At 35.5% G+C, this 26,474-nt stretch overlaps 1 protein-coding gene across 4 annotated transcripts; it reads left to right on the plus strand.

Annotated features, from left to right (window-relative positions):
- Positions 1-307: 307 nt before the first annotated feature.
- Positions 308-7,478, plus strand: LOC108340710 (protein yippee-like At5g53940). Of its 4 annotated transcripts, none has more exons than XM_052877812.1 (6): positions 308-662; positions 1,810-1,848; positions 3,257-3,300; positions 6,730-6,838; positions 7,025-7,080; positions 7,167-7,478. In XM_052877812.1, the coding sequence occupies exons 1-6, from the start codon at positions 567-569 to the stop codon at positions 7,252-7,254; spliced, it is 432 nt and encodes a 143-aa protein (XP_052733772.1). In that variant the 5' UTR covers positions 308-566; the 3' UTR covers positions 7,255-7,478. The 4 variants fall into 4 exon arrangements, with proteins under 4 accessions (XP_052733772.1, XP_052733773.1, XP_017433729.1 ...); XM_052877813.1 differs by having other exon boundaries at positions 323-662; positions 7,170-7,478; XM_017578240.2 differs by lacking the exon at positions 1,810-1,848 and having other exon boundaries at positions 328-662.
- Positions 7,479-26,474: the final 18,996 nt, after the last annotated feature.

Genomic DNA, 26,474 nt, shown 5'->3' on the forward strand with positions numbered 1-26,474 from the left:
ACTTTAAAAGACTAATTTAAATAAAATTAAATCTGAAACAAAATTAAGTTTGAAGATTAAATGAAAAATAAAAATTTAAAGAACATGCTTAAAAAATAAATAAATCAGGAGCGTCAATTGTTCCCCCTCGTGGAAATTAATGAAGAGAACTGTTATTACAACGGTGCCACCAAAGCGATCATTAATTAAGATTTATTTTAAGAAGAATTGTTTATGTGCGAATTGAATTAACGGGTCATCAGTTTTGATGCATATAAAATTACCGTGAGAAGCAAAACCGATGAAAAAGAATTAAAGAAAAAATCTTAGTTGAATTTTTCATTCTGCCAGTAACTCAGTACCACGTGACCATTTTCCTCTCTCTCTCTCTCTCTCTCTCTCTCTCTCTCTCTCTCTCTCTCTCTCTCTCTCTCTCTCTCCTGCTAGAATCCTTCACATGTCTCTTTGTCTTCATAGTTCATACGAATTGTCCCTTGTATATTGTCGTTTTTTTTACCTTGGTAAGCGAATGTTGAAAAATAGTGAGTGGTGGTGACATCAAAGGCTGTCTTTCAAAACCGAAGAAAATGGGAAGAATCTTCACGGTGGAGCTGGAGGGCAGGTCCTACGGTTGCAAGTCCTGCAAAACCCACCTAGCACTTGCTGATGATCTCATCTCTCGGGTACAATTTTCTCTCTTCCTAACTTTACTCAATGGTAAATAATGTTTTATCTAATACTGTTGTTTGAGATGGGATTTGTGAGATTATCTGAAAGGAACATAAAAGAGCAATTTTTTTTTCCTGATTTAAAGAAAAATATGTCTTTTCATTTTAGTTTTCTTATGTTGGTGTGTGAAAATATTGTGACTTTTTCTATTGGGTCTGTGAGATTTGATAGCTGTGATTATGTGCTAGAAGAATTTCCTTGATTGCTATAAATCAAGCATTGATAAATCGGTTATTTATGCTGAGTTGGGTGTGAAGCCTTTACAATTGTAGGGTTTGGTTTACTACAATTGCAAAGAACAATGTCTGATCCTTGCAATCAGTTTGGTCTACCCAAAATTGTAAATTGTGGTCATTTAGTTGGTATCCTTGAAATTATGTAAAATTGTGAACAAGTACAGTTGATTGGACTACAATTATGGATGCGGAGATCCCAAAAACCCAAACATTGCAGCTGAAATTGTGATTGCAAACTTATTTTTCTTAAAATCCTTGGATCCATCATTGGGAATGAGAAAAAAATTGAACTTTTCATGTTAAAATATCCCTTAATTTTTCACTCTATCTTTCTAGGGTGTACCAAACTGGTTATTAACCTAGAGTCACAGAAGATTGGACCTTGACTGCTGCCTTCAAATTTCTAATCTGAAGATTGCATCATTCCAAGCAAAATCTAGATGATAGGGTTGTTGAGTTATAAACCCAGTTACACCTTGCACTTAATGTCTAAACCTGTATCAAAGGATTTTATTGAGTAAGGTTGCTGTTAATCTAGAAATCCTCTGATTTCTTGGAAAAGGGATTGATCTGATTCTGCTAAACAAGTTGGAGAACCGGAAGCATTTTGATGTCTGGTCAATGACAAGCAGAATTTCTTGAATCTGATCAAGTGTTCATTGGGATTTTTTTGGCAAAGACACCTGCAATTAACAGTTACATATAGGACAGTTGATGGTTATATTTCTCATTCAGCTGGCAAAGTTCACTCTTATCTGTAGAATTCAGAACATCATCAGTGGCAGTATCATATTATCATCTCTTAAGTTATCTTGTACAAACTCCCTGTGGAAGTATGATATTCTCTTTGACGTTTCTATTGCAGTTTCTACCACTATTGAAAACAAGAACTCTGGCTAATTTGGTGAGAAGAAAGGCTTATATCCTGCAATTGTCTCCTTGCAGAGTCGGGATTGCCTACAATATAGTAACTCATGGGGTCATCTGTTCTTACAATGAAGGATAACTATATTGGCAAAAAATAATATTGGGAAATACTGGTTTGTTGCATGAATTTCATTTTAGTCCTTTTGCTGTACATTCTTGTTCATGGATAAATTGAAGGTATGCTACATTTAGTTGAAGAGAATGAAGGTCAAGAGAATTTAGATCATTCTATAACTTCAATATTGAGGATAAGTTTTCAAATTCAGAAATTATTTGATAAGAATGTGCAAGTTTGATGAAGCAATTACTGCAAAAGCTTAAGTTTTCTATGTAAGTCATAAGAGTGATTTTATATCAAATCTTACTTGCTCCTCACACAAGATCCCTTTTGGCTTCAAGCATGAATAACTTGATTAACCGCAGAACGTTTGATACCATGGTGAACCAACTATCACAAGTTTTAACCCACTAGTTGAAGACACATGAAAAACTTTTTTAACAGCTGGTTGATATGCTAAGGAGTTCACTTTGTAGCTGTCCCCATTATGGATAGGAATTATCTCAGAATCAGTATGTTTTATCAATATGCTACAATGATGGGAAAAGAGGGTCCTTTGTTATATGACTAGAAAAAGGCTTCAGCAAGAACTTGCTATTGTCCTTCCTATAGTGAAAAGTACACTAACACCTTCTGTGGTTTCTTGAGAATTTACATGATACCCCTGGCTTTTTAATGCCTAGAGGTAATCCTCTTATAGGGTTACACAATGTTGTTTGTTTTTTGGAGAACTGGGATACACAGTATGATGTGTTTCAAACCATTAAGGGTGAAATCTTAAAAAATCACTGGCACTAGTGTAACATGTCCTTTGTTATTGTTAAACTATAGGAAAGAGAGAGACATTGAGCTAAAACTGTGTTTCTAAGACAACATAGATACTTTATTTATTTTGAGAAAATGGAATCATTACAACCAACAGAGGAGACCTGATGTCCTCTAATAATAAACTATGATACAGGAAAAAATAAAACCGTTTCTAATAATGCATTTATAGTTTAGATATTTTTTATTCTATAACATCTGCTCCTTGTTTATATAATTATAACCCATTATATTTGTTCCTTATTCCATCTTATTATGGTGTTTTTGTTTTTTTCAGGATTATCATGTACTGTATGTGTAGCTATATTAATTATAAAATATAAGTGTGGATGACATGTAAACTGTCTGAAGGGGAAAATAGAAAATTTAACCCAGTTGCTTCGAATTGAATGCATTATCTCTGTCTTCTAGGTTTTTCTTGGTTTCTACCAATACGTTACTGTAATTGTTGTGCTGGATTAAATTGCTTCACATGTTAATATCTGGTTCCTATTCTTCTCAGGCATTTTATTGCCAGCGGGGAAAAGCATATCTTTTCAATAACGTGTGAGTATTTTTTTCAGTTGTAATCCATTTGTGTTTAAAAGTAATGATTGCAGTATATAGTAACATTACAGTCTTGTGAGTTATGTTATTTAGTGTTTTCATATTACTAGTTAAAAGTTTCATTAAGGCATAGTTTGATACTGGCAGAAGTCTGAAACTTATGATGGTCATATTTTGTTAAGTTAAATTTCTTGATGAAATTACATATTTTGCATTTATTTGGAAATGCTTTTTGTTGGAGTAATAGACTGAGGCATTTCAACCTGTTGTACTAGATATGAGGATTTGTTGCTAGCATATGTTAAATGGGAATTGTTGTACTTTCTATTTGTACTTTATTTATTTTTATTTATGTTAATTGATCTGACATACTTGAGAAAAATAAAAAAGGGAGAAAAATATATTTTAGAGAGCTTGAAAAGTCTCCGTAGGTTCTCATATTTAAATAGAAACTGATTTGTGACACAACAATGAAAAGGAAAGAGTGTAAACAAGTTAAGGCAAGTCTAGGACCCTTGGTACAAATAGGTACAACTCAAAACATCTTTTCAATAAAGCTTACATAGCCTATTCTAACACTCTTTCTTAAGTTGGAACATGCAGATTGTATGTACTAAGCTTGGAACAAATAAATTTGATTTGAGGCCCTCTAAATGATTTGGTTTACACATTTGCAAGTTCATCATTAGATTTGACAAATTGGTACCAAGTTCCTTAAATAACAACTTTTCTCAACTAAAATGGTTGTCCTTTTCTTTTATTTGGTCATTTCATAGAAAATAGGACTAGAAACAATATGAAGAACAAACTGCTTTGTTATCTCAATACATCTTCATTTGTGGAATCTCACAATTTGAGTTATTGGAGGAATTAATTTACCCATACAATTCCCAAGTTATACATGTCATTGCCCTTTATTCAGCTTCAGTAGTGATGAGGCAACTGCATATTATATTTTACTTTTGCAAGTACAAATAGTATTTGAGACTTTCAAGATCCTTGGTCTGAAAATGATTGTGTAAGTGTTCTTTTAGCTAAGAGATTCTAGTAGTATCATTCTTTGTATTGACTAAATCATCAATATATACACACATTCTCAACGGGAGGTATGATAGTAGGAATTGAATGATTTCTCTTACTACATTTCGGCCTAAAGCTTTGAACAATGTGACTAAATTTTCCAAACCTAGCATGTGGAGATTGCTCAAGACCAAAGAGCAAGTGAGACAATTTAAAACCAAGAAGGTTGCTCGATGTAGACTTCCTTCTCTATATCACGATTTATAAAAGTATTTTTAATATCTAATTGATTAAGAGACTAATTGTTATGTACCTAAGGTTGATACGTAACGATCTGAGGTTGATACGTAACGATCTACGAACACAATAGGCAATAAAGCTAAAGAATGAATGATAATGAACAAATGAATCTCTTTTATTGATGGTAATAGCTGAATAAACAAAAGTAAACAATAATTGGGAGCATAACCTCCTTCAATTACTTTGGGAGCATAACCTCCCTCACAAGACGATAGCCACCTGTCAACAACTCAATAATCAAAAGCATACCCTTAATCCTAGACTCTCCCTTTATTTATACTAATTATTTCCTAAATAAAATATTTCCCTAGAATAAAATCTTTCCCTAGAATAAAATATGAATATTGTTCTAAATAAAATATTTCCCTAAGATATATTCTTATTTACTATAATTATATCTAAATATTTCCCGCCTATCCTAACTATTGTTCCAGTTAGGATAGTCACTCTTCAACCGATCGAGTCCAGCTCCCGTTCGGCTTTGCTTCCCCTGCACCCTACCGTTCGGATCCAGCTCTTCACCGCCTTCCACCGTTCGGCCTGACCTTTTCATGCCTTCCACCGTTCGGCGCCCCCTTGCCTCCTACCGTTCGGCTCCCTTCTATCCTATTACCCAATATCCTATCACTAATGATGAATAGTTACTTTAATCTTAACACACTACTCCTTACTTTAATCTTAATAATTACTCTAACATATATAAATTTAATAATTATTCTAATAATTGGTAATACCTATTTGTTCTCTTCTATTTCCTTTTTATTAGAAGTGAACTTTAAACTTAATTGAATTTTACAAAATTAATTTGTAAAATGATATTTTTACGCATTTATATACTATAATTTATATACTATAATTTGTCGTTATTTCTAGTTGATGGGAACTCCAAACACCTTTCCTAAATTTCATAACCATAGCCAATAGATCTAAAGTTTATCCAAATCCAATGGTCGGCCAGATAAAATTGGGTGGATGGTGATGGTAGAGTGGTTGGACAATACATTGATAAGTAGGGCAGGATTGACCCACTCTAATACGAACTTCTGGAAAACAAAAAGGGTGAAAATTGTATATTTTAGAGAGCTCGATAGGTCTCCCGTAGATTCTTATATTTATAGGGAAATTGACGTCATACAAAAATGAAAAGGAAAGAATAAAAAAACAACTATGGCGAATCTAGGACCCTATGAATGTATAGGTAATTTTCAAAACAACTTTTTAATAAAGCGTACTTAGCCTATTCCAGCAAACATATTAAGTAATTTCAAGTGAGAAAATGATTAGTAAGAGAAAGATTTGCATTACAAAATTCATTGGTAGTTGATAACTTTTCTAGTCTATGTAAAATGGGTTTAAAACCGTTGAATTTAGATGCATGACACTTATTGATCAATGAAGACCGGGAGTGATGTCGTGGTTTGAATATTGAAATTTTCGTTTTATGCATCGTTTGAATAAACATGTGCATGTGTCCATACCTTGTACTAACTTAAACATCCATGGCATATTGACACCAGATTGTATTGAATGCAGTTTTAAATGCTTGTGACATTGAATTCCTGATTCCTTTGCATATGGGACTCGCTCACGAAAGAGAATTATGCATTTTCTTATAACACTAGTTCATTATTGTATTACTGATTTTGTGAATATATGGAAGCAATGTATGAAGGGTCAGGAACACGAGCCTAGAAAGAACATGAAGGTATTTGAAATGATTCGATATTTTGTATTAGCAGTTAATGCCTAATATCCAAAGCTAATAACTTAGGCACAGGAAAGAAAAAAAGCTAATCATGAATTAGTTAGCTCAACTTCATATGGTCGTTTTCTCACAAAAATGTCTTTTAACTTTATGCTTGCTAAAGCATTTCTTTCTTTGAACATTATTGTAAATGAAAACGAGAAGTAGTTTAAAGGCATGCTTAGGTAATCAACACCAGGGTTTATTACTAGCTAGCGCTTATGTTATAATCACTTGTTCTGTTGGCTTATTTTGATTGGTTAAACTTGTTAACTTCATAGATAAACTTTTAACTTAGATGAAAATATAATTACGTCCCATCCAATTCTTATGGGTATCTTTTTGTCTTCAACCCCGTCATCCAGTGTGAACTTCACGATTGGAGTGCTGGAGGAAAGGATGATGCTTTCTGGACTGCATACTGTGGCAGATATCTTTTGTTGTTGCTGTGGTCAAATTGTTGGCTGGAAATATGTAATTCTCCTCCTCCCCTGTCCCTTTTTAGTATAGAAAATATCTGAATGGGTGTTAGAGGTCAAATCTTTTAGACGTTTATTTGCATGATTGACCAGAAAGTTTTTCATGCATTATCTTTACTATTTTGTTTCAGCTTTCTGTTATATTACTTTTGACCCTTTTAAAGTTGCAATTTTCTAACAGGAGTCTGCACATGAGAGAAGCCAAAAGTATAAAGAGGGGAAGTTTGTTCTTGAAAGGTATATTGTTGTGACAATTTGAGTTATGCTTCTTTATCCTCCATAATTTGTTATACTGATTGTGCATATTGTTCACTTCCATGTAGCAGAGGAAGGATTGTTGATGAAATTGATTTCACCGCTGAATTCCATATTGAGAGCTGCGTCAGCATGAGTGATGCTGAAGATGCTTAATCATATTAAAGTATTCTGTACTTATCAGATCCTGTGAAAGGAATGGGCAGTTTTTTATGTATGAAAATAATGTAGAACCATGGAAATGTTCAGAATCAAAATTTGTTATGCAATTTCGTAGTAATAGTTTCCTAGTAATAGTAGGTAAAAGAACTAGAATTCTCAATGGTATTTCATCTTTGTAAACAGAAAGAGATGAATCAGTTGTTTCAGATTTTTCCTTCTTTCTTGCAAAGATCTTGGTTAGAGCCTCCTCAAAATGAGATTTGTCTTTTAAATTTCCTTCAATGTATTGAGTAAACCTAAAAAGTGATACGTGGGCAACAAATTCCAATCCATTTAATTGGATTTAGATTGAAAATAGATTGGATAATTTTTTGGATTTTGAAAGTCAAAACCAATGTGCATTCAAGTTCACTACTAAAAAAACTTGTATTATCAATGGTATCGGTAATTGTTATCGATGGCTATTTGTCGTAAGTAATTATCAAAGATGATTCATCTGTAATTATTGGTGGATATATCTATTGATAATTACTGAAGGATATATGATAGGTTTCTGAATTAGAAACCTATTTAATTTGCACTTAACACACACTCACAATTAAGAAAAAAAGAATATACCGTATAATTCTATTGTTCTGTATAATGAAATGCACAACCAACAACCTCCAAGAGAGCCAAATTCTCTCTCCACAGGATAAACGTGATCCTGTCTTTACAATATACAAATCAAAAGTGAAATATTATCACAAAACATCAGCTCTGTTATAGTAGCTTTATTTTCCGCCCCACTATTAATACGGTTATAACTGCCTAACATCTCTCCCCCTCTTTATTCCTTTTTTTCTTCCTTTTAAAAACTCTCCATACGCTATCATTACCCACCGCCTGATGTTCAACCTTGTCCCCAAGGTTGAAGTCTGGAAATTGTTCCTGGATAGTGAGCACGTCCTCCCATGTTGCTCCCTCCTTTCCTCCTTCTTGCCATTCCACTAGCATCTGCGGTATTAGCTCCTTATTCCTTTGTTTCTGCCTTCTGTTTAGAATCTTGAGTGGCCAAAACATTGGGCCCTCTGCTTGCAATTCATCTGACAGATCCTTCTCAACTTGTTTGCTACCTACTACTACCTTCAATTGAGACACATGGAATACAGGATGTATCCTTGATGTCTCAGGTAGCTGCAATTTAAAAGCAATCTTTCCAATCTGCTATATGACTTTAAAAGGCCCAAAGTAGCATGCTGATAATTTGGGATGCAACCTGGTGGGTATGGAAGTCTGCCTATGAGGCCTAATTTTTAGGTAGACCCAGTCATCGACCTTAACTTCGGCCGGTTTCCTCTTCCTGTTAGCATATTTGGTCATCATATCCTGTGCTTTTGTTAAATGAAATATGAGTTGCTTGAGCGCCTCATCTCTTGTTTGGAGCTTTTGAATCACAACTTCTACTGCAGTTTCCCCAGGTATGAACCGAGTGAGTGTAGGAGGTGTCCTGATAGGTAGTATTGTACCAATACTCAGCCCAGGGAAGAACAAAATTCCAGCTCTTAGGTTGTTCTGAACAGAAACATCTCTAATAGCCCTCTAATATTCTGTTTACTACCTCAGTTTGCCCATCAAATTCTGGGTGGTATGCAGTACTCATGTGTAGCTGGGTGCCCTGCAATCTAAATAGCTCCTTCCAGAATATGCTAAAAAATAAAGGATCTCTATCATTGACCACTGACCACTTCTTTAACAAAAATCTCTGCTATGGTTTTGGCAATATAGGGATGCTTTAGGGAAGCAAAATGACCATACTTGCTCAAGCGGTCTACCACTACCAATATTGCATCATGTCCCTGTGATTTTGGCAACCTGACTATGAAGTCCATATTGACTTCTTCCCAAATGGCTTGCGGTATTGGCAAAGGCTGTAACAAGCCTTAAGGAGAAGATGTCAAATACTTGTGTTGTTGACACACTAAGCAACTGGCTACAAAATCAGTGACAACCTTCTTCATTCCTACCCAATATAATGATTCGGCCACCTTACGATAGGTCTTACAGACCCCTGAATGCCCTCCAATATTAGTGGTATGGAACTCAGCTATAAGCTTAGGAATCCATACAGAATTTGCAGATAGCACCAATCGTCCTTTATAGTGAGGTATGTCGTTCTCCAAAGTAAAGGTAGGATGAGAATTAGAATATGCTCTTACTTCTTGTATTATCTTCTTAAGAGTCTCATCTTCCTCAACCTCCTTCAATACCTCCTAAAAATCCTATCAATATGGTCGCGCAATGATCCTCAATTCTACCTCTTCCTCCCCCTTATCTTCCCCTTTTCTTGACATCGCATCAACCACTTTATTGGTCACCCCTGATTTGTAAACTATGTCAAAATCATACCCCAACAACTTTGCCAACCAATTATGTTGATTTTGAGTTGTTATCCTCTGTTCAAGCAAATATCTGAGGCTCCACTGATCTGTATGCACCACAAACTTTTGACCCAACAAATAGGGCCTCCAGTGATGGATGGCCATGACCAAAGCCATGAGCTCTTTTTCATAAATGGATTTATTTATGGATCCTTCTGACAGTGCCTTGCTAAAAAATGCAATAGGCTTTTTGTTTTGAGTGAGAACAGCTCCTACCCCACCCCCTGATGCATCACATTCAATGTGAAATTGCTGCTTGAAATCCGGTAATGCTAAAATCGGTGCAGTAGTAATGGCATCCTTCAATCTGGCCATAGCTTTTGTTGCTTGTGCAGACCAGGTAAACTGCCCCTTCTTCATCAAGTCGGTCAAGGGCTTTGCAATCTTTCTATACTCCCGCACAAACCTCCTGTAATAGCCTGTGAGACCCAAGAAACCCCTTAAGGCTTTAAGGATTTTGGGCTCTGGCCATTCTTCCATCGCCGCCACTTTTTCTTTATCCATCTCCACCCTTTTTTCTGAAATTACATGCCCTAGGTATCTGATCTGCTTCCTCCCGAATTCACACTTCTTTGCATTAGCTACCCACTGGTGCTGTCTCAGTGTATTTAACACTTGCCCCAAGTGTCTCAAATGTTCATCCCACTCCGTACTGTATATCAGGATATCATCAAAAAATACTAGTACAAACCTCCTTAAATATGTTTTCAACAAATCATTCATCATACTCTAGAATGTAGCTGGCGCGTTGGTGAGGCCAAACGGCATAACAAGGAACTCGTAATGTCCTTGATGTGTCCTAAAGGCTGTTATCTAGATATCCTCCTCCCCCATACGGATCTGGTGATACCCAGCCTCCACTTTGGAGAAATATTTCGCCCCTCTCAATTCATCCAAGAGTTCCTCTATGACTGGTATCAGAAATTTGTTTGGATTTGTGGCACGGTTCAGAGCTCTGTAATCAATGCAGAAACGCCAACTGCCATCTTTTTTCTTGACTAGTATCACGGGACTTGAATAAGGGCTGGTGTGAGGTCGTATGATTCCCACTTTCAGCATCTCAGCTACCTGGTTTTCAATCTCCTCCTTCATCATATGTAGGTATCTATAAGGGCGGACATTAACTAGATCAGTCCCCTCCTTGAGAAAAATTTGATGGGCTGTATTTTGGACTGGAGGTAAACCTATGGCCTCCTTAAATATGTCTCCAAAATCTGACAACAATCGCTGCAAGCCGTTTGTTTGGATTCCTGATAAATCTTGACAGTTTTCCACTACCGCTGAGTTTATCTCTGCCTTCCCCAAAGTCCACACTAAAGTCACCGCTTCCACCGCTTTCATTTTCATCAAAGCTTTTGGTTCCACTATTTTCCGTGCCAAAGTGGGGTCTCCTTTTATCGTAATTATCTTCTCTCCATGCTTACAGAACATCCTTAACTCTCCCCAATTGATGGTTACTTCTCCTAATTTACTCAACCACTCCATCCCCAAAATCAAGTCCACTCCTCCTAATTCAAACAAATAAAATTACTTCAGCACCTCCGTTCCACCTATATTTATTGGAACCTTCCTGCAACAGCCTCTAGTTTCTTTTTTTCTACCATCTCCCAAACTTACTTTATATGGGGGTGTATCTTTCACTAGTAAACCCAACTCCTTTACTAGCTCGGTGGCTATAAAATTGTGGCTAGCGCCACTATCAATGAGGATCATGACCCGTTTTCCGAAGACTTACCCTTGTAGCTTCATGGTTTTGTGCGGAGTGAGTCCGCCAATGGAAAACGATGACAACTCCATGCGTTTCAGCTCATCCTCTTCCCCACCTTCTTCCTCTACGTCACTGTCGAACTCGTCTTCCCCTATAATCACCACCCGCAAGTTTTTTTCTGGGCAACGATGCCCTGGACTGTAGGGGCCACCACAATGGAAGCATAACCCCTCTTCCCTCCTCCTAACATATTTGGGGTAAGTCAGATTCCTTACGCCTCTTCCGCAACCGTCGCTCATTGTACTACTTCCAGCTTGGGACGCTATCGTTCCCTAGGGACCTTCTCTTCGAATCGTTGTTGTATTCTCTACTACCCACGATCGTCCTGGACCCTGTTTGATTAGTTTCGATCTCGCTACGATTCTGGTCCCACCTTGATATTGCCCCCACGACTGACCGCTCTTGCTTTTGGTTCCTCCTACCGTCCGCGTGCCTCGACTCGCCTCCTCCACGTCTTGCGCCACCTCCATCGTTGACAATAAATCACGGGGACTACGCCACAAACATTTCAAAGTCTTGGATGTACTCATCGACGATGTTGTTCTGCTTGACTGTCGCTAGCCTCTCAAACACTGTTCCTCTGTCGCGACCTCCAAACCTCCTTATTAGAACTTCTCGCAAACCCTCCCATGTTGGCGCCTGTGTTTTTTCTTTCCAGAAGCAGTACCAGTAACTTGCGCTCCCTTCCATGCAGACGTACGTTAGTCGAAACTTTTCCCTCTCTGTCACCTTCTAGATTTCGAAGAATTTTTCCGCGCGAGAAATCCACCCTAGCAAATCGATTCCTTCAAAGATTGGTAACTCGACCCTCTTCTCCCAATTTGGTTGTGCGCCACTCGTATCTTCTTCGTCATATGCTCTTCGTCCTCCTCTGATTCCATTCACTAAATCCAGACTTCCCTCCCGATGGCTCTCCACATTTCGTCCTCGTTCTCCAAACATTCGCATGAACTCTCTAAGTTCTTACCGTAAACGCATCGTCTCTCCTTTCAACTCATCCACCGTCGTCTCTATAGTCTCCATTCGTCCCTCGATCACGTTCATCCTCCCCTCCATTCTTCCTTCCAGTGCATTTAATTTTCCCTCCATCTCTCTCCGATCTCTCGCTGATCCGGCAGGTCAGACCAAATTGATAGGTTTCTTAATTTTCACTCACAGCTAAGAAAAGAAGAATATACTATATAATTATGTTATTCAGTATAATGAAATGCACAGCCAACAACCTTCAAGAGAGCCAAATTCTCTCTCCACAGGATAAACATGATCCTGTCTTTATAGTATACAAATCAAAAGTGAAATATCATCCCAAAACAACAGATCTCTTATAGGAGCGTTATTTTCCTCCCCACTATTAATACAGTTCTAACTTCCTAACACCTTTCCCCCTCTTTATTCCTTTTTTTCTTCCTTTCATAAACGCTCCATACCCTATCAATATATCTGTTAGTAATTATTGAAGGATATATCTGTCGATAATTACCGAAGGATATATCTATCGATAACTATGCACCAAATTTCAGTGCATATTGTATTGGTGGTTTACTTCCTCAATGCAATTAACGAAGCATAAACCTGCAATTATGCAACATTGCATTATAAACTCCAATGTTCTTATTGAAAACCAAATGTATATAGGCAATCAAACATCTGATTTACGGTTATAAAAGTATAGGAATCACTTAATTTCATTTGTGAATGATAAAGAAATATATGTTCATAGACATAATAACTAATAATCTAAATATTCATCATCTTCATTGTCCTCTTGTTCTTGTTGATTGTTTTAATGCTCTAAAGATAGATGAACTGGTGTAGGCTGGACTGTTGGGGCTAAATTGATGTTGATTGTGGTTGAGAGGATTCTACTTAGGTCACAGGGATGGTGGATGGAGGTTGTGCAGACTTAGGCAGTAATCTCATGACCAATTGTTTAAAACTAGTAAACTCTTCTCTCGATTCGTTTTATTCTCGGTCACGTGTTTCAAGTAGCTACGTGAGATGAACACCGACTTCCTCAGCAATGTTTGATGAAGATGGTTCGTGCTTCAGACAACCTCATCTTACGTTGTAATTTACAGCAAGTTGCTCTACCCATAAATTGTTCCTTTTTACTTCCCACCAATAACATCAATCCAACCCTATGACCTAAGCAGGTCATCGTCATCATTGTGTTGTTATGATGACTCAGGACATGACCCATGCTTCGATATGACCTATGAAAATCTAGTGGAGAATTCTTCTTTTTGAACATTACATATAATATCAGTAAATGATATAGTATACAATAAGGCACAAAGTTCAAAGCAAATAACATTAAAAGTGTTTGCTTGCGTGGGTCTTACAAAACCTTTCATCAACGAACTGACTTGGTGGGAAACCTCATCAACATGCACAACTCATCTCAACTTTTGTGCCTGTAACCGATTTGGAAGTTATATATATTTACATAAGTTATATGTCATTGATCGATCGTCGTACATGATCAAATAAAATTGTGCAATTAAGTGCAATATACTAGGAAGTGACTCCTAGGTTGTTTCTCAAGGACCAATTCTAGTTCCGTCAAAGGATCAAACACGTAATGGAGGGGTTGAGCAGAATTACGAACTAAAGTAACTGAGCAAATAACAAAGTTTAAACATTGATTAAAAAACGGTTGGCTACTAGTTCGATTGCAACACCTTCAATCCCAGATTAACAATAATTCATCCATCTCTCTCACCCTCAATAATCTAACACGAATTAATCAACTAAGCGAAGACTAAAATGGTTTTCATAATAGCGAATTAAGCGAACACAATGCACATATTTAATATTTCTGCACTACAAATTAATCAACTGCAACTTCAAGCACACAAACTAAACTAGTAAGCATGACCATAATTTGTAATGAACAAAACAAATTAAATATGATGCAAAGTAAGAAGAGTAGAAAAGCAATGGTGCAATAATCTTATGCAAGCATTTGCAATCTCCCTAGTTACCAACCCAACAGAATTAAGCTTCCATTAAAAAGGAATGCAAAAGAGAGAATAACAAAAACTATAATTCCATTAAAATGAAATGCAACAATGAACAATTTGAAATTAGGAAAAACAAAAATGACTAAGAGAAAAGGAAAAACGAGAAGAAAAGCAAAATAAAAACTTAAGCCTCCAGCAGCTACTGTTCACGTTCCAGAGAGAATGAGAGACTTCCTACGTTTCTCAAAACTCCTCTTAAGTGTGACTGCATGGGTTCAAAACCCTAGGCAGAGCTAGTCTGCCCGAAAAATGGGCTTCTCCCTAATTCTAAAAATTGGCCCAAAGTCATAAGTCTGCCCAAAATTTACAAAAAAAATAAAATTACAAACAAAATAAAAGTAAAACATTGAGTTGGACAATGGTAGATGACGTGACAACCCTCTTGAAATCCAGAATATAACTCAAAAATTGCCCTAAAAATAATAATGGGAATAACTAAGCTCAAAAAATTCAAATTAATTAAACCCAAATAGAAAAACTGAGAAAATAATGGACAGTTAAGCAAAATTCAATAATTAAATCTAATGCAAGAAGATAAGTGAATAGGAAAAAATAATGATTCATCAAAATAGACCACACTTAGTCTTTTGCATTCTCGGACAAAATCAAGATGCAAATCAAGAAACAGTTTGAAAGATATCAAGAGAGTGACACAATAGAAGGAAACAGAAACAAAAAGACACACAAGTAACCAAACAGAGTTACACAATCCTCAATGAATCCTGGACAAAGAAAAGGAGTAGACAACATCCAACACACAAAGAGTAGAAAAACCAGATACTCATGGAAATCATCCAATTATTTCAAGACATGGAAAAATAATCAATCAACTTAAGAGGTGATACAAAACCAACAGAACCTCACAAGATGCACTGTATCACTATATCTCTCAAGTGTCTAGGGTAAACAATTTCAACTCAATGCACTCAAGAAAGAAAGCAACAAATAGACTTGGAAAACCTTTAATATCAACACTCAAAACATATGCATGTTCAGATCAAAAGGTTTTTTCAGGGTTGCAATGGGGCCAAGGACAAGGGAGGATAAAATATATATGAGAAGCTACAAACCAAAAAGAATAGAGGAGCATTGAGGAACAAGTGAAAATACAGTAAAAGCACACCCTAAACCTCTAATTTCAATCCTTTTCTTGACTCTACCACTCAATTTTTTTTATTTTTCTCTTTTCTTGCCTTCTCTCTGTCTCTCTGTCTTTGTCTCTCTCTCTCTCTTTCTCTCTCTCTCTCTTCAATCATACATCAAAAGACAACATACATAACATATTTACACAACAAGCAATAGAGGAACCAAGAAAACCAACTGGCCAATTCATAAGAATTCAATGAACACACACACAAATTAGACCACACTTGTTTCTAAAACAATTCCAAAGCTCCAAAATTCCCTTAGGTTAAGGTGATCATGGATTTTCAGTTAAGGCTAAAGGCTCAAAGGGGTTATAAAAGTATTAGATCAAGGTAGGCTTATTTAGCTAGAGGCTCAAGAACAAAAATGCTTTTATCACTTCTAAACATGCATATCAGTCAAGAATCATCAAAAAGAGTCAAGCTAAGGCGTATGTACAAGCAATCTAGAGATCTAACACACACAATAAAACGCATCAAGTGGCTCAAATCCTCACACGGGGTATTTTTGTCACAATTAAATCAACCTCTCAAATCTCATAATATTCTTTCCAAGTAGAGAAAAACACGACTTTCAAACCATACAATATCAATCAACTCCTATCCAAGAGTGAAGTAAGAGCCTACAACTTAAATAAAACCCAGAAATCAAGAGAAGCATGCAAAATTGTACACCACACGCAAGCTTAAAATAAAACCAATCTAGAAAAACCTAAAGAAAGAAAATGTAAGAAAAGAAAGGCCTTGTATCTTAAGCCAAGAGCCGGAGGGGGGTGATGAATTGGATTAACCCTTTTTAATGATCTTTTAAAAATCTTTATGAGTTCTTTGCTTTCTTGTAATCAATAAACAAAAAGTAATGAATCAACAAGAGAGAAAGAGGAGAAAGATCAACACAAACAATCTATATTGGTTTGGCTATCACAAGCCTACATCCAGTCCTCCTTCAACAACCTTAGTTGAAGGAATTCCACTATAATTGATTGAGTATACAAAAATACAAAGATAACCCTCTCAATGAACTCCTCTCACCACTCAAAATCAATATAACAATAGAAGAGATGGATAATCTCACTCTCTTACAGCAACCGAGAACACTCACAACTCTCAATGTTTGACAAACCTGCATAGGTACACAATCACAAATTATTTATGATGAACCTAAATTCTAAGACATATTCTTCTAGTGCAGATTGAATCAAAACAACTTTAGCACAAATCTTAAACGAATCTTTTATGGGTAATCAAATAATGAAGATTTGATTCTCCAAGAACGCTTCTTGAAAGCACTTGTAATCACAACTCAATGAAAATATTAGTATTTGAAAATAATAATGTTTTTCTTGTTTTGAAACAGGTCTCAAGTCACATATATTTGTAGATCCTGTCGCATTATAATAGGATAGGATATTTATGTAATCTGTTAAGCTTTTGCTTCTGTTTTAACAAATTATCCTAAGCATGTAATCGATTGTCTAAATACTTAAGCCAATTATTGATTCATTTCACAGTTATAACAGATCATGCAATAAATGCAAAGGATTAGACTATGTTATCTTATTTAATCGATTAGGAAACTTATGTAATCGAGTATTCCAACACTTAAATAAATTTTCTATCCAATTTTCATTCTTAACAAATTATCTCACTTATGAAACAGATTATGGGTTGCTTTCTGTTTTAATCGATTATATACCATGTATAATCGATTAGGACAAAACAGTTTTCCCCTAATAAGCTTTCTAAGTGATCAGGTTAAATCTAACAGATTATATACCATGTTTAATTGATTATTTCAACCAGAAAAAAGATTATTAATATGTTTTAAGTATGATTTATTCAATACTAATGAATTCACATATCAAGCACAAACAAGATAAAGATAAAAGAATTGTTATCCCATTTGTTGTGTAAGAAACCATTAAACCATTCTATTGTTTATCATAAAAAATAAAGATATAATGAGGTAGGTTTATCTCACCCTATCAACAATCTCCCCTTGTTTTTGTTGATGACCAATTAGAAACAGGTTTTCCATTTACTCTTTCCCTTTAGGCATTAGCAAAAAATGGCAGAACAAGTAACATGAAATTCATATATGCTAAAGTAACATTAGAATCACTTACAAACAATTTAAGAATATGATGCTCCCTCTATCATAAATAGATATAACACCATGAAAGTGTGTGAGCAGTGTATGAATGGTATCAGAGTATATCAATGCTCAATGTAACAATTAAAAACAGTATATCAAAGTTATTTAACTTGTAACAAAGCATATATACTGATTTCACATTAATATAGCATTTGAGATCAAGCGCATTTTCCAATACTCATATGATGTACACAACGTAGATGAAGCAATGAGTATTATTGCAGGAATGACAACATGATACCAACTATTATGCAGCAGAACATATGATACATGTGTTAGAAAATCTGTAGCAACGATAAAAACACTTCATTTATCTCAAAATGATGCATATTTTACACTATATGATGAATTTCAAAGTAAATTTGTGCTATATGCATTATATGCCATGTATTTCATGCTAAACATGTATATCATAACATTTTAAACTTGTTTAGCAATCTGATACGCTATCGTTGAAGCTATCAAATTAATATTACTTTTCAAGGCAACTTTAGTATTGCCAAGTAGTATTCAAGAAAGTATATAGGGTTAAAGTAACCCCGAGTCGTCTCCCAATGAATACGAAATTGTTTTTCAATATTTGACTCTTATGAATGCTATGCAATGCTCAAGAATAAAAATGAGAAACTATGCTATTGAAGTTAATATATGAAGAATGTTTGAAGAACAAATAGGAAACTTAGAAACAATTATAATGAAATAGGCTAATTCCACTTCTTTTCCAAGATAGATTCATCATCGTTTATCCACATCTTATTGTTCAATTGATCATTGTTCGAGTTTCAAATTAATTAAAGTACATTCTTAATTAACTTGAGGGTGATCATATAGTTAACCAAACTAGATTCTCAATCAAATGCAAGATCTTTCTAGATTATTCACAATGAATTCAACCAAAGTACATTCTCAATCAAATCCTATTGTGTTTAATCATGTTTATTTTTAAATCTCCTAATCATATTAGAAGTTAATTAACCAAATTAAATTCTCAATTAATTATAGTTGAAATTATTACCACCAATCAAAGTACATTCTCAATTAATAGCAAAAACTCATTTAATCATATGAAAGTTCCTAAATTCAATCAAAGTAAATACTCAATCAAACCTAGAAACCCTTAAACTCATATGATCAATATGCATGTATATTCAAACAACATATGATGCAAAAATCAGTACTTTTAATATGATTGAGAGATGAAAGACATAGAAGAAGAAGAACCAAAATCAATAATCAAAAGAAATAATTATATTAATTCAACTTAACCTTAGAATCCATAATGAAATTACAGTGGCATAACCTTAGGAGCTTAGCCCTCTATGAATGGAGTGGATGACATGTAAAATAAAAGTGAGCGGAGTGGTGGATAAATGAGTTATGATTTTTGCCTCCTCTAGGTCTCTTTATATAGGCTTGATAGGGCTTGGACTTTGAGTATTTTGTTGATAAGATATTTCTTCTCTATATATTTTCAGACTAAATCAATTATCTTAAAAATATCAACTGAATTATCTATTCCATTAATGTCCTTCTTAAGTTTTCAAAATTATAGAAAAGCCCCTAAAAGTTTCTCTAATTGCACTTTAGCCCCTTCTAAATTTCTCAAAATTGCACCAAAGCCCCTCAATTGACCAGACTTAAGTAGGATTGACCAACTTCACGGTTTTGGCCAATGATTCTCAGTCTCATCTTCGTGTTGAAAGGGATTTTGGGAATTGAAGATGGCTTCCTTTGAATCTGTGGGCTTCTTGAGCTGGTGCGTTTCTAATTTCTTTGAGTTTGTAGGTTCCCATGGTGTTCGCGCATGAAGGTCGGGTTCTAGCTCGCGACAAATCTCGTAGATGCTTGTTGGATCTGTGTGTGATGATACAAGGCGTGCCTATGTGAAGAAGATGATGATGAATGTGAGAATGAAGGAGAAGATGCTCACACAGCGGAGGCTTACGGTCTCTGGAGTCGTGCTGTCTTGGATTTTATATGGTTGGCGACGTCAATGGAAGATGCTCTGGGTAATGACGCGTTGCACTCTACGGTAGCAGCGACGTGGTGATGATGGTAGCGACACGAAGTGTACGTCATGAAGATTGAAGGCTTCGCGACAGCTTGTGCTTCTGGTTGGGTTGTGCAGGTGGTTCGCTTAGGGTTTTCGTGGCAGCACGACAATGGCAACGACTAGGGTTTCATGCTTGATGGAAATTAGGGTTTTTGGATATAGAAGACAAAGCTGACGTGGCAAGTGATGTGGCAGAGGTAATGAGGTGGCAGCATGTGGTTGGATGATAGTTAGTGTGATGGATTGCCACATGTCATGATTTGTTGGAGTCTTAGTTAGGACGGGTGTGTGTAGGAAAATTTAGTGAGTGTAAGGATAAAATCTGATTGTTGGGTCTTGTTTACAAAAGAAGGGTGTGAGTAGGGATATTTAGCAGGGTGTAGTAGTAAAGACTGTCTGTTTGACCCATTTGAATATTCTTTTCCAAACAAAATCTAATTTTGGGCTCATTTGCATCTTGGATTTTTAATTTCACACTTTAAATTGAAAAAACTTTAATTCCAACTGCACAAATAAACATTAGAATATCCAAGAATAATTCCAAGATTAATTCCAAGACTTTGTTCTAAGTAATTTTATTTCACATTTGCATTTAGATCAAAAGAATGAACAACACTAGACATAGATCAATCATTTAGCATCAAATTGACATGGCCATGCAGATGAAATTACTCTATTCTTCACGCATGAGTTGACCTTTTGAATTCACAAGAAAATCAAATATGAAAGATATCACTCAAGTCAAAATGTATTTATTTCTCTTCAACTCTCTCAAGTGTCTTTGGCTTGTGTTTACATTAAAAATACCCATGTAAGTAGACACCCTTAATATTTAGCAAGACTCTAATATTCACATACTTCAGAAAACATGCAATTAATGATCATGAGGACTTTTAAAGATTGTAACGAGGCCAAGACAAAGGTGGGAAATTTTTTGGAATAGATATATAAAGAGTAATGACACTTGATTTCAAAAAAAAAATTATTATTTGCTACTCTTTTAAGGAAGATTTTTCTTTTCTTTTTTTCCTTTCTTCTTTTCCTTTTCTCTCTTTTTTTTTCAAAATTCTAACTTTTCACTTTCCTGTTTGCCATTTTTATTATTTTGTGGGTGAGATACTCACTCACACACTTATTCATCACTTACTTCTAACACAATCTAGTACTCCGTCTTCTTTCCTAAGGTAGGAACATATGATTTTTCTTCTTTTTGCATTTAACAATGATAAACAAGGAAAATAAACTTAAGGCTCAAAGCGGTTTCCAATGGATTAATGTTAGGGAAAATTTATTTGCCCAAGTAACTAAAACAAAAAATGCCTCAATCATATCAAATCATGTATATTCACCTTAGTTGCACAACACAAAATCAAGGTAAATATTAAAGTATCAACAAAACATGGGAAATCACACAAGAAAAATAGGTATGACATATGGTGATTCATCCTTAACCTTCGTCCTAAAACTCACATTATTCAAATTTCTTTCACAAAAGATTCAAGAAATTCTCAAATACATTCAATCAAAAATTCATAGAAGCAATCCACCTATATCAACATGACTCATTGTTTTCATGATCAACCCAGTTCTCATTCAAACTCTCAAATCTATTGCAAATATTTATTAAAAAAAACAAAATAGGGAACAAAATAAATTGTTTCCCCACACCCCCACATTTAATCCATGCATTATCCTCAATGTATACCATATATATATAAAATACAAAGAAAAGTATGAGGGTACTTACCTCCTTTATGGTGGAAGGAATACTAGTAGGACTTCATTAAAAAAAAGTCATCTTGGATCAGAATGTTATCTTTTCCCTTTTCAATCCTACTAACATAGTCAACTACTAAGTTATGTGCCCCACTTTTGTCCTGAATAGGAGTCAACTTTTCCTTCTCGTTCTTGACCATTGTGATTCTATATTTCTTAGGAACCACATGTATAGGGCTCACTCAAGTGTTGTTAGAAATGGTGTATATATTATCTTCTTGTAGCAACTTGGTGTCCTCTTTTTGGACAACCTCCATTAGTCTTCTTTGAGGTTGTCTTACTGACTTAGCATTCATTTCTAGAAGTATCCTGTGCATGCAAAAAGTAAGGCTAATACCAAGAATATCTATCAAAGTCCAATTTGTTGCTTTCTTATGTTCTCTGATAACCTACAACAACTGTTCTTCTTTCTCATCAGTACACAAAGCATATATAATAACAGGGAGTTTCTCACCCTTCTCAAGATAAACATATTTCAAATGAGATGGAAAGGGTTTCAAATTCGAAGATATGGTAAAAAAACATAGTATATGATCATAGAACTTGTTTTGATAACTTTGAAACCTGCAAAAATATCTTTCTCAACATCGTACAATGTTAGTACACAATAATCATGATATGAAAAATAGTTGTATACCAAAATGTATGATTAATGAATGATATGACAATAAACCTTAAAGTGCATCAAAAAGTGAAATTCCAAATTTAACACTTATAATAGAGTCATTACACTCATTCAATGTATTCATCAAAACATTCATGATAAACATTATCAAACTCAATGATCACACTTCTTCAGCAATAATCATCAATGAATTTAATCAACCAAGAAATTAAGATTCAAGGCATTATTCAACAATCAAAATAATAGAAACATAGTTGTTCAAATAAAAAGCCTTATGGCTTAAATTACAGTTTTTCCAAAACATATTTAAACTAAATTAAATCCCTAAGCAATACATCTTCATCACTTTGTTCTTTCCTCTTCACTTTCTTCTTCTTTATCATCTTCATCTTCACCATCTTCTTCCACGACCTCTCCTTTTTCTTCATTTTCATTTTCATCATCATCATTATCATCATCCAGACTATGTATCCCCAGCTTCTGCTGAATGGCAGCAATTTCTTTGTCGATCTTATCAAAGCGGGATTTGGTGAGTGTTGACAATGAATGCATTTGCCTAACCATAAACTTCTCAACCTCAGTTTTTCGCCTGAAGGATATGGCATTAGATGATGTACCAATGTTAAGAGGGTTAGCCTCTTCTTCCTCTTGATTTTCATCCTTGAAAACCTAGCCATCTTCACCATGCCTTAAACCCATATGGTGTAGTGCGTTCTTATTAACCACATTTTTCTTACCAAAAGATTCACTAGTTTCTTCGGAGAAATCAACATTGTAATGTTGAAGAACTTTAAAGATGAATTTGCATAAGGTAGACTTGCAACATCCATCCTAGTCACCTTGATCATGTTATCCGAAATCGCAGCAAGCCAATTAGTTTGGATATTCTCCTTCAAGGCATGAATGAGGCAAATATCCTTCGTGGTCAACTTAGCATGATTGCTCCCCCTTGGAAGCAAAATCCAACCAATAATGTATGCACATAGTCAATCATCACATTTCATTCCTCCAATTATGTATAAGGAATAATCACGTGGTTGATTGAGGTTCCTTAAACAACCTTGATAAATTGAAAATTTGTGCAACCCTTCAATACCAAGGTGGGTCTTTTCACCCTGGGTGAAATCTAGTATTGGAGGATCAAACCTCATCTGTCAATTTTATGTCCATCCTTTTTACCCTAGAACAAAGGGTAACTTTACTGATTTTCAGATTTGAGTAGAAAATCCTTACTAGATCGGGGTACCAAGTGCCCGTAAGCTCCATAAATGTCTTTAACCTTTGGTGATCCAGCCAGTCTTGGAAGATGAACCTTCTCTTCGAAAGAAACTCAATGATGTACTTGTGAGGGATTATTTTTCTTGTTCTCCAAAGGTTCACGAAGTTGGCTTAAGCCTCATAGTTGCTTATCCACCTATCCAAAGTGGGAACGCGAGCTCTGCGTGCAACTTTCTTCATGCGCTTTGGTTGGGAGGAGGAAGCCACGTGAGTAGATGAAACAGAGAGCTCGATGGAGAAATTAGAGGAGATGTGAAGATTGGAAAACAGTTTTCGAGATTTGAAGAACCAAAGAGAGGGACGAACAATTTAACAGATTAGGGTTTTACTCTAATTGATTAAGTGTAGAGAGAAGCCCATTTGAAAAATGAAAAGCCCATACTGAAGTAGGTTTAATCGATTAAGCTTTTAACATAACAGATTAAAACATTTCAGAACACAGTTTCAGCAAACAAAGAACACAGTTTAATCGATTAGACTATTAACATAATCGATTAAAACACGCAGAAATGAGCATTTTGCAAATTTTCATAAGTCTCCTCATGTCAAACAACCAACATATATCACACACAACCAAATGATTATGCAGAGCATGAATCATGCATGTTTTATCAATACCATAGTCAGTTACCACATTTGATGATCTCAAGGAGCTATGAGCACTTGAAATAGGACTTATGCAATAACTTTATGCTATCCTAGAGCTAGTGTATCTCCAATTCACTTCAGTTACTTGCAAAACAATTAAATAGTTTGGTTGCAGTACCCAAATGAATTTGGAGCCTTTGGTGTTAGTTGCCTGTGGTGGTTCCTTTGGGATCCACTTGAATTTACCTTTAGGAACACCAACATTCTTGTAATAGCATGCTTTTGACAAATGTATAATGTTATTGCAGTAGAAATAGGATATAAATGATGGTTTGCTAAGATCAATAAATTTTCTAGCATTTGTTTTACTATTTTTGCCTATATTCCCTATTCCTTGTTTATTAAGAACACTTCTTTGAGATCTTAATAAAGCTTCAAGATTAGAGCTACCTAGAGTGAATTTGGACAATGTGTTCATTAAGTATTTAATTCTCTCTAGCTGAGTAGGACAGTTTATGCACTCTTGAACCTTCATCTTATTTTCCTTTTCAGTTTGCGTAGATAAGTTCCTCCTAATTTCTAATTCAAATTTTAAGCTCTCATTCTCTTTGACTAAATTTTCAATTCTCTCATTTAAACATATTTTCTCAATTTTCAACGTATTTACTTGATATTGCATTTTCATAGCTTCACTATGTAGTTCTTGAAATACATTAAGTAGTTGGTAATACCTGTCCTCAATTGATTCATCTCCAAAGTTGTTGGCACTAGTTTTAGAATAGATTGAGCCTACCATCAAACACAGATTTATCTCCTCTCATTAGTGCAGAAAAGGCCTTTGACGTCACCGTTTAAACGTTTGACCCCCAAATATCAAATGTAAAAAATGACTGGTGGCATTTTTGTAATTAAAAAGAGTAAATAGACGTCTGATATTAGGGGGTCTGACGTCTATAGTCTATTTAGACATCAGACAGCTCCATTGAACCCCAAAAAGATATCCTCTCATTAGTGCAGAAAAGGCCTTTAACGTCACCGTTTAAACGTTTGACCCCCAAATATCAAATGTAAAAAATGACTGGTGGCATTTTTGTAATTAAAAAGAGTAAATAGACGTCTGATATTAGGGGGTCTGACGTCTATAGTCTATTTAGACGTCAGACAGCTCCATTGAATCCCAAAAAGATACGTAAAAGTAAAAAAAATTAATTTTTTATTACTATTAGACGTCTGGGTTGGGGGAGGGAGGGTCTGACGTCTATAGTCTATTTTAGACGTCTGTTATGGGGGGAACAAACTTCTAAACACTTAGCCAGAAATTTAAAAACTCACTTTTTGACTCCATTTAGACGTGTGACCCGCCACTCCGACTTCTAAAGCCATTTAGACGTCTGTTATGGGGGGAACAGACTTCTAAATACTCAGCCCAAAAATTTAAAACGTCACTTTTTGACTCCATTTAAATGTCTAAACCCGCCACTCCGACTTCTAAAGTCATTTAGACGTCTGTTATGGGGGGAACAGACTTCTAAATACTCAGCCCAATATTTAAAAAGTCACTTTTTGACTCCATATTTTGACGTTTGATCTAACCACTCCGACTTCTAAAGCCATTTAGACTTCTGTTATGGGGGGAATCAACTTCTAAATGTCTGCATTAAAACACCGCGAACACGAGGCAGCCGTTACGCGCACTCACTATTCATTATCTTCCTCGCATTTTCTCTTCACGAGCTACGTTTTTTAGGTTCGTTTTCTCACTTTTGCACCGTTTTAAATTAATTTTACTCCGATTACATTACTATTTGATGAATTATCTTTCATATGAACCGATTAAAATGCGTTTTCGTTGGGTTTTGGTGCAGTTTTGCTCGTGTCCTTGGGCGACATTCTTGGGCGGGGATTTCTTACGTTTTGCACTCCTCCAATTCCCTCCTCTACGTTTTTAAAACCATCCAATGCAAAAAAAACGTACAATTCATTCTCTTCAACTAAAATATAAAGTTGTAAACTCGAATTACAACGAGCTATAAGCAACCTGAGAGGCCTCAAGTGGAAAAAGATCCAATCAAATACAGTGACGTTTTAGACGTCTCATCTGTTCAAGTCAGAGGTTTATATAGACGTCCGATCTGTACAGGTCAGACGTCTATATAGACGTTTGACTGGGGTCTGACGTCCCATCAACGTCACCCGAATAGACGTCACGTCGGGATCAGACGTAAAAAGCTCAAATAACAGACGTTTAAAGCCTTTTCTGCACTAGTGTCTTCCAGGCTTTCATCTGAGTCATTTGGTGGAGAACTTGAAGCATAGTCTTCCCAGGCTATGTAAGCCTTTTTCTGCCTGTGTTTCCTATTGTCTTGGCTGCTTCTATCATCCA

This window comes from Vigna angularis, chromosome 5 (assembly GCF_016808095.1).
Source record: "Vigna angularis cultivar LongXiaoDou No.4 chromosome 5, ASM1680809v1, whole genome shotgun sequence".
Taxonomy (NCBI): domain Eukaryota; kingdom Viridiplantae; phylum Streptophyta; class Magnoliopsida; order Fabales; family Fabaceae; genus Vigna; species Vigna angularis.

Excerpts from the sequence above, each read along its gene's own strand:
- LOC108340710 (XM_052877812.1), top strand. The coding sequence starts at position 567 with ATGGGAAGAATCTTCACGGTGGAGCTGGAGGGCAGGTCCTACGGTTGC. Across the intron at positions 3,301-6,729 it reads GCATATCTTTTCAATAACGT|TGTGAACTTCACGATTGGAG; the intron begins GTGAGTATTTTT and ends CCCGTCATCCAG. Across the intron at positions 6,839-7,024 it reads AAATTGTTGGCTGGAAATAT|GAGTCTGCACATGAGAGAAG; the intron begins GTAATTCTCCTC and ends ATTTTCTAACAG.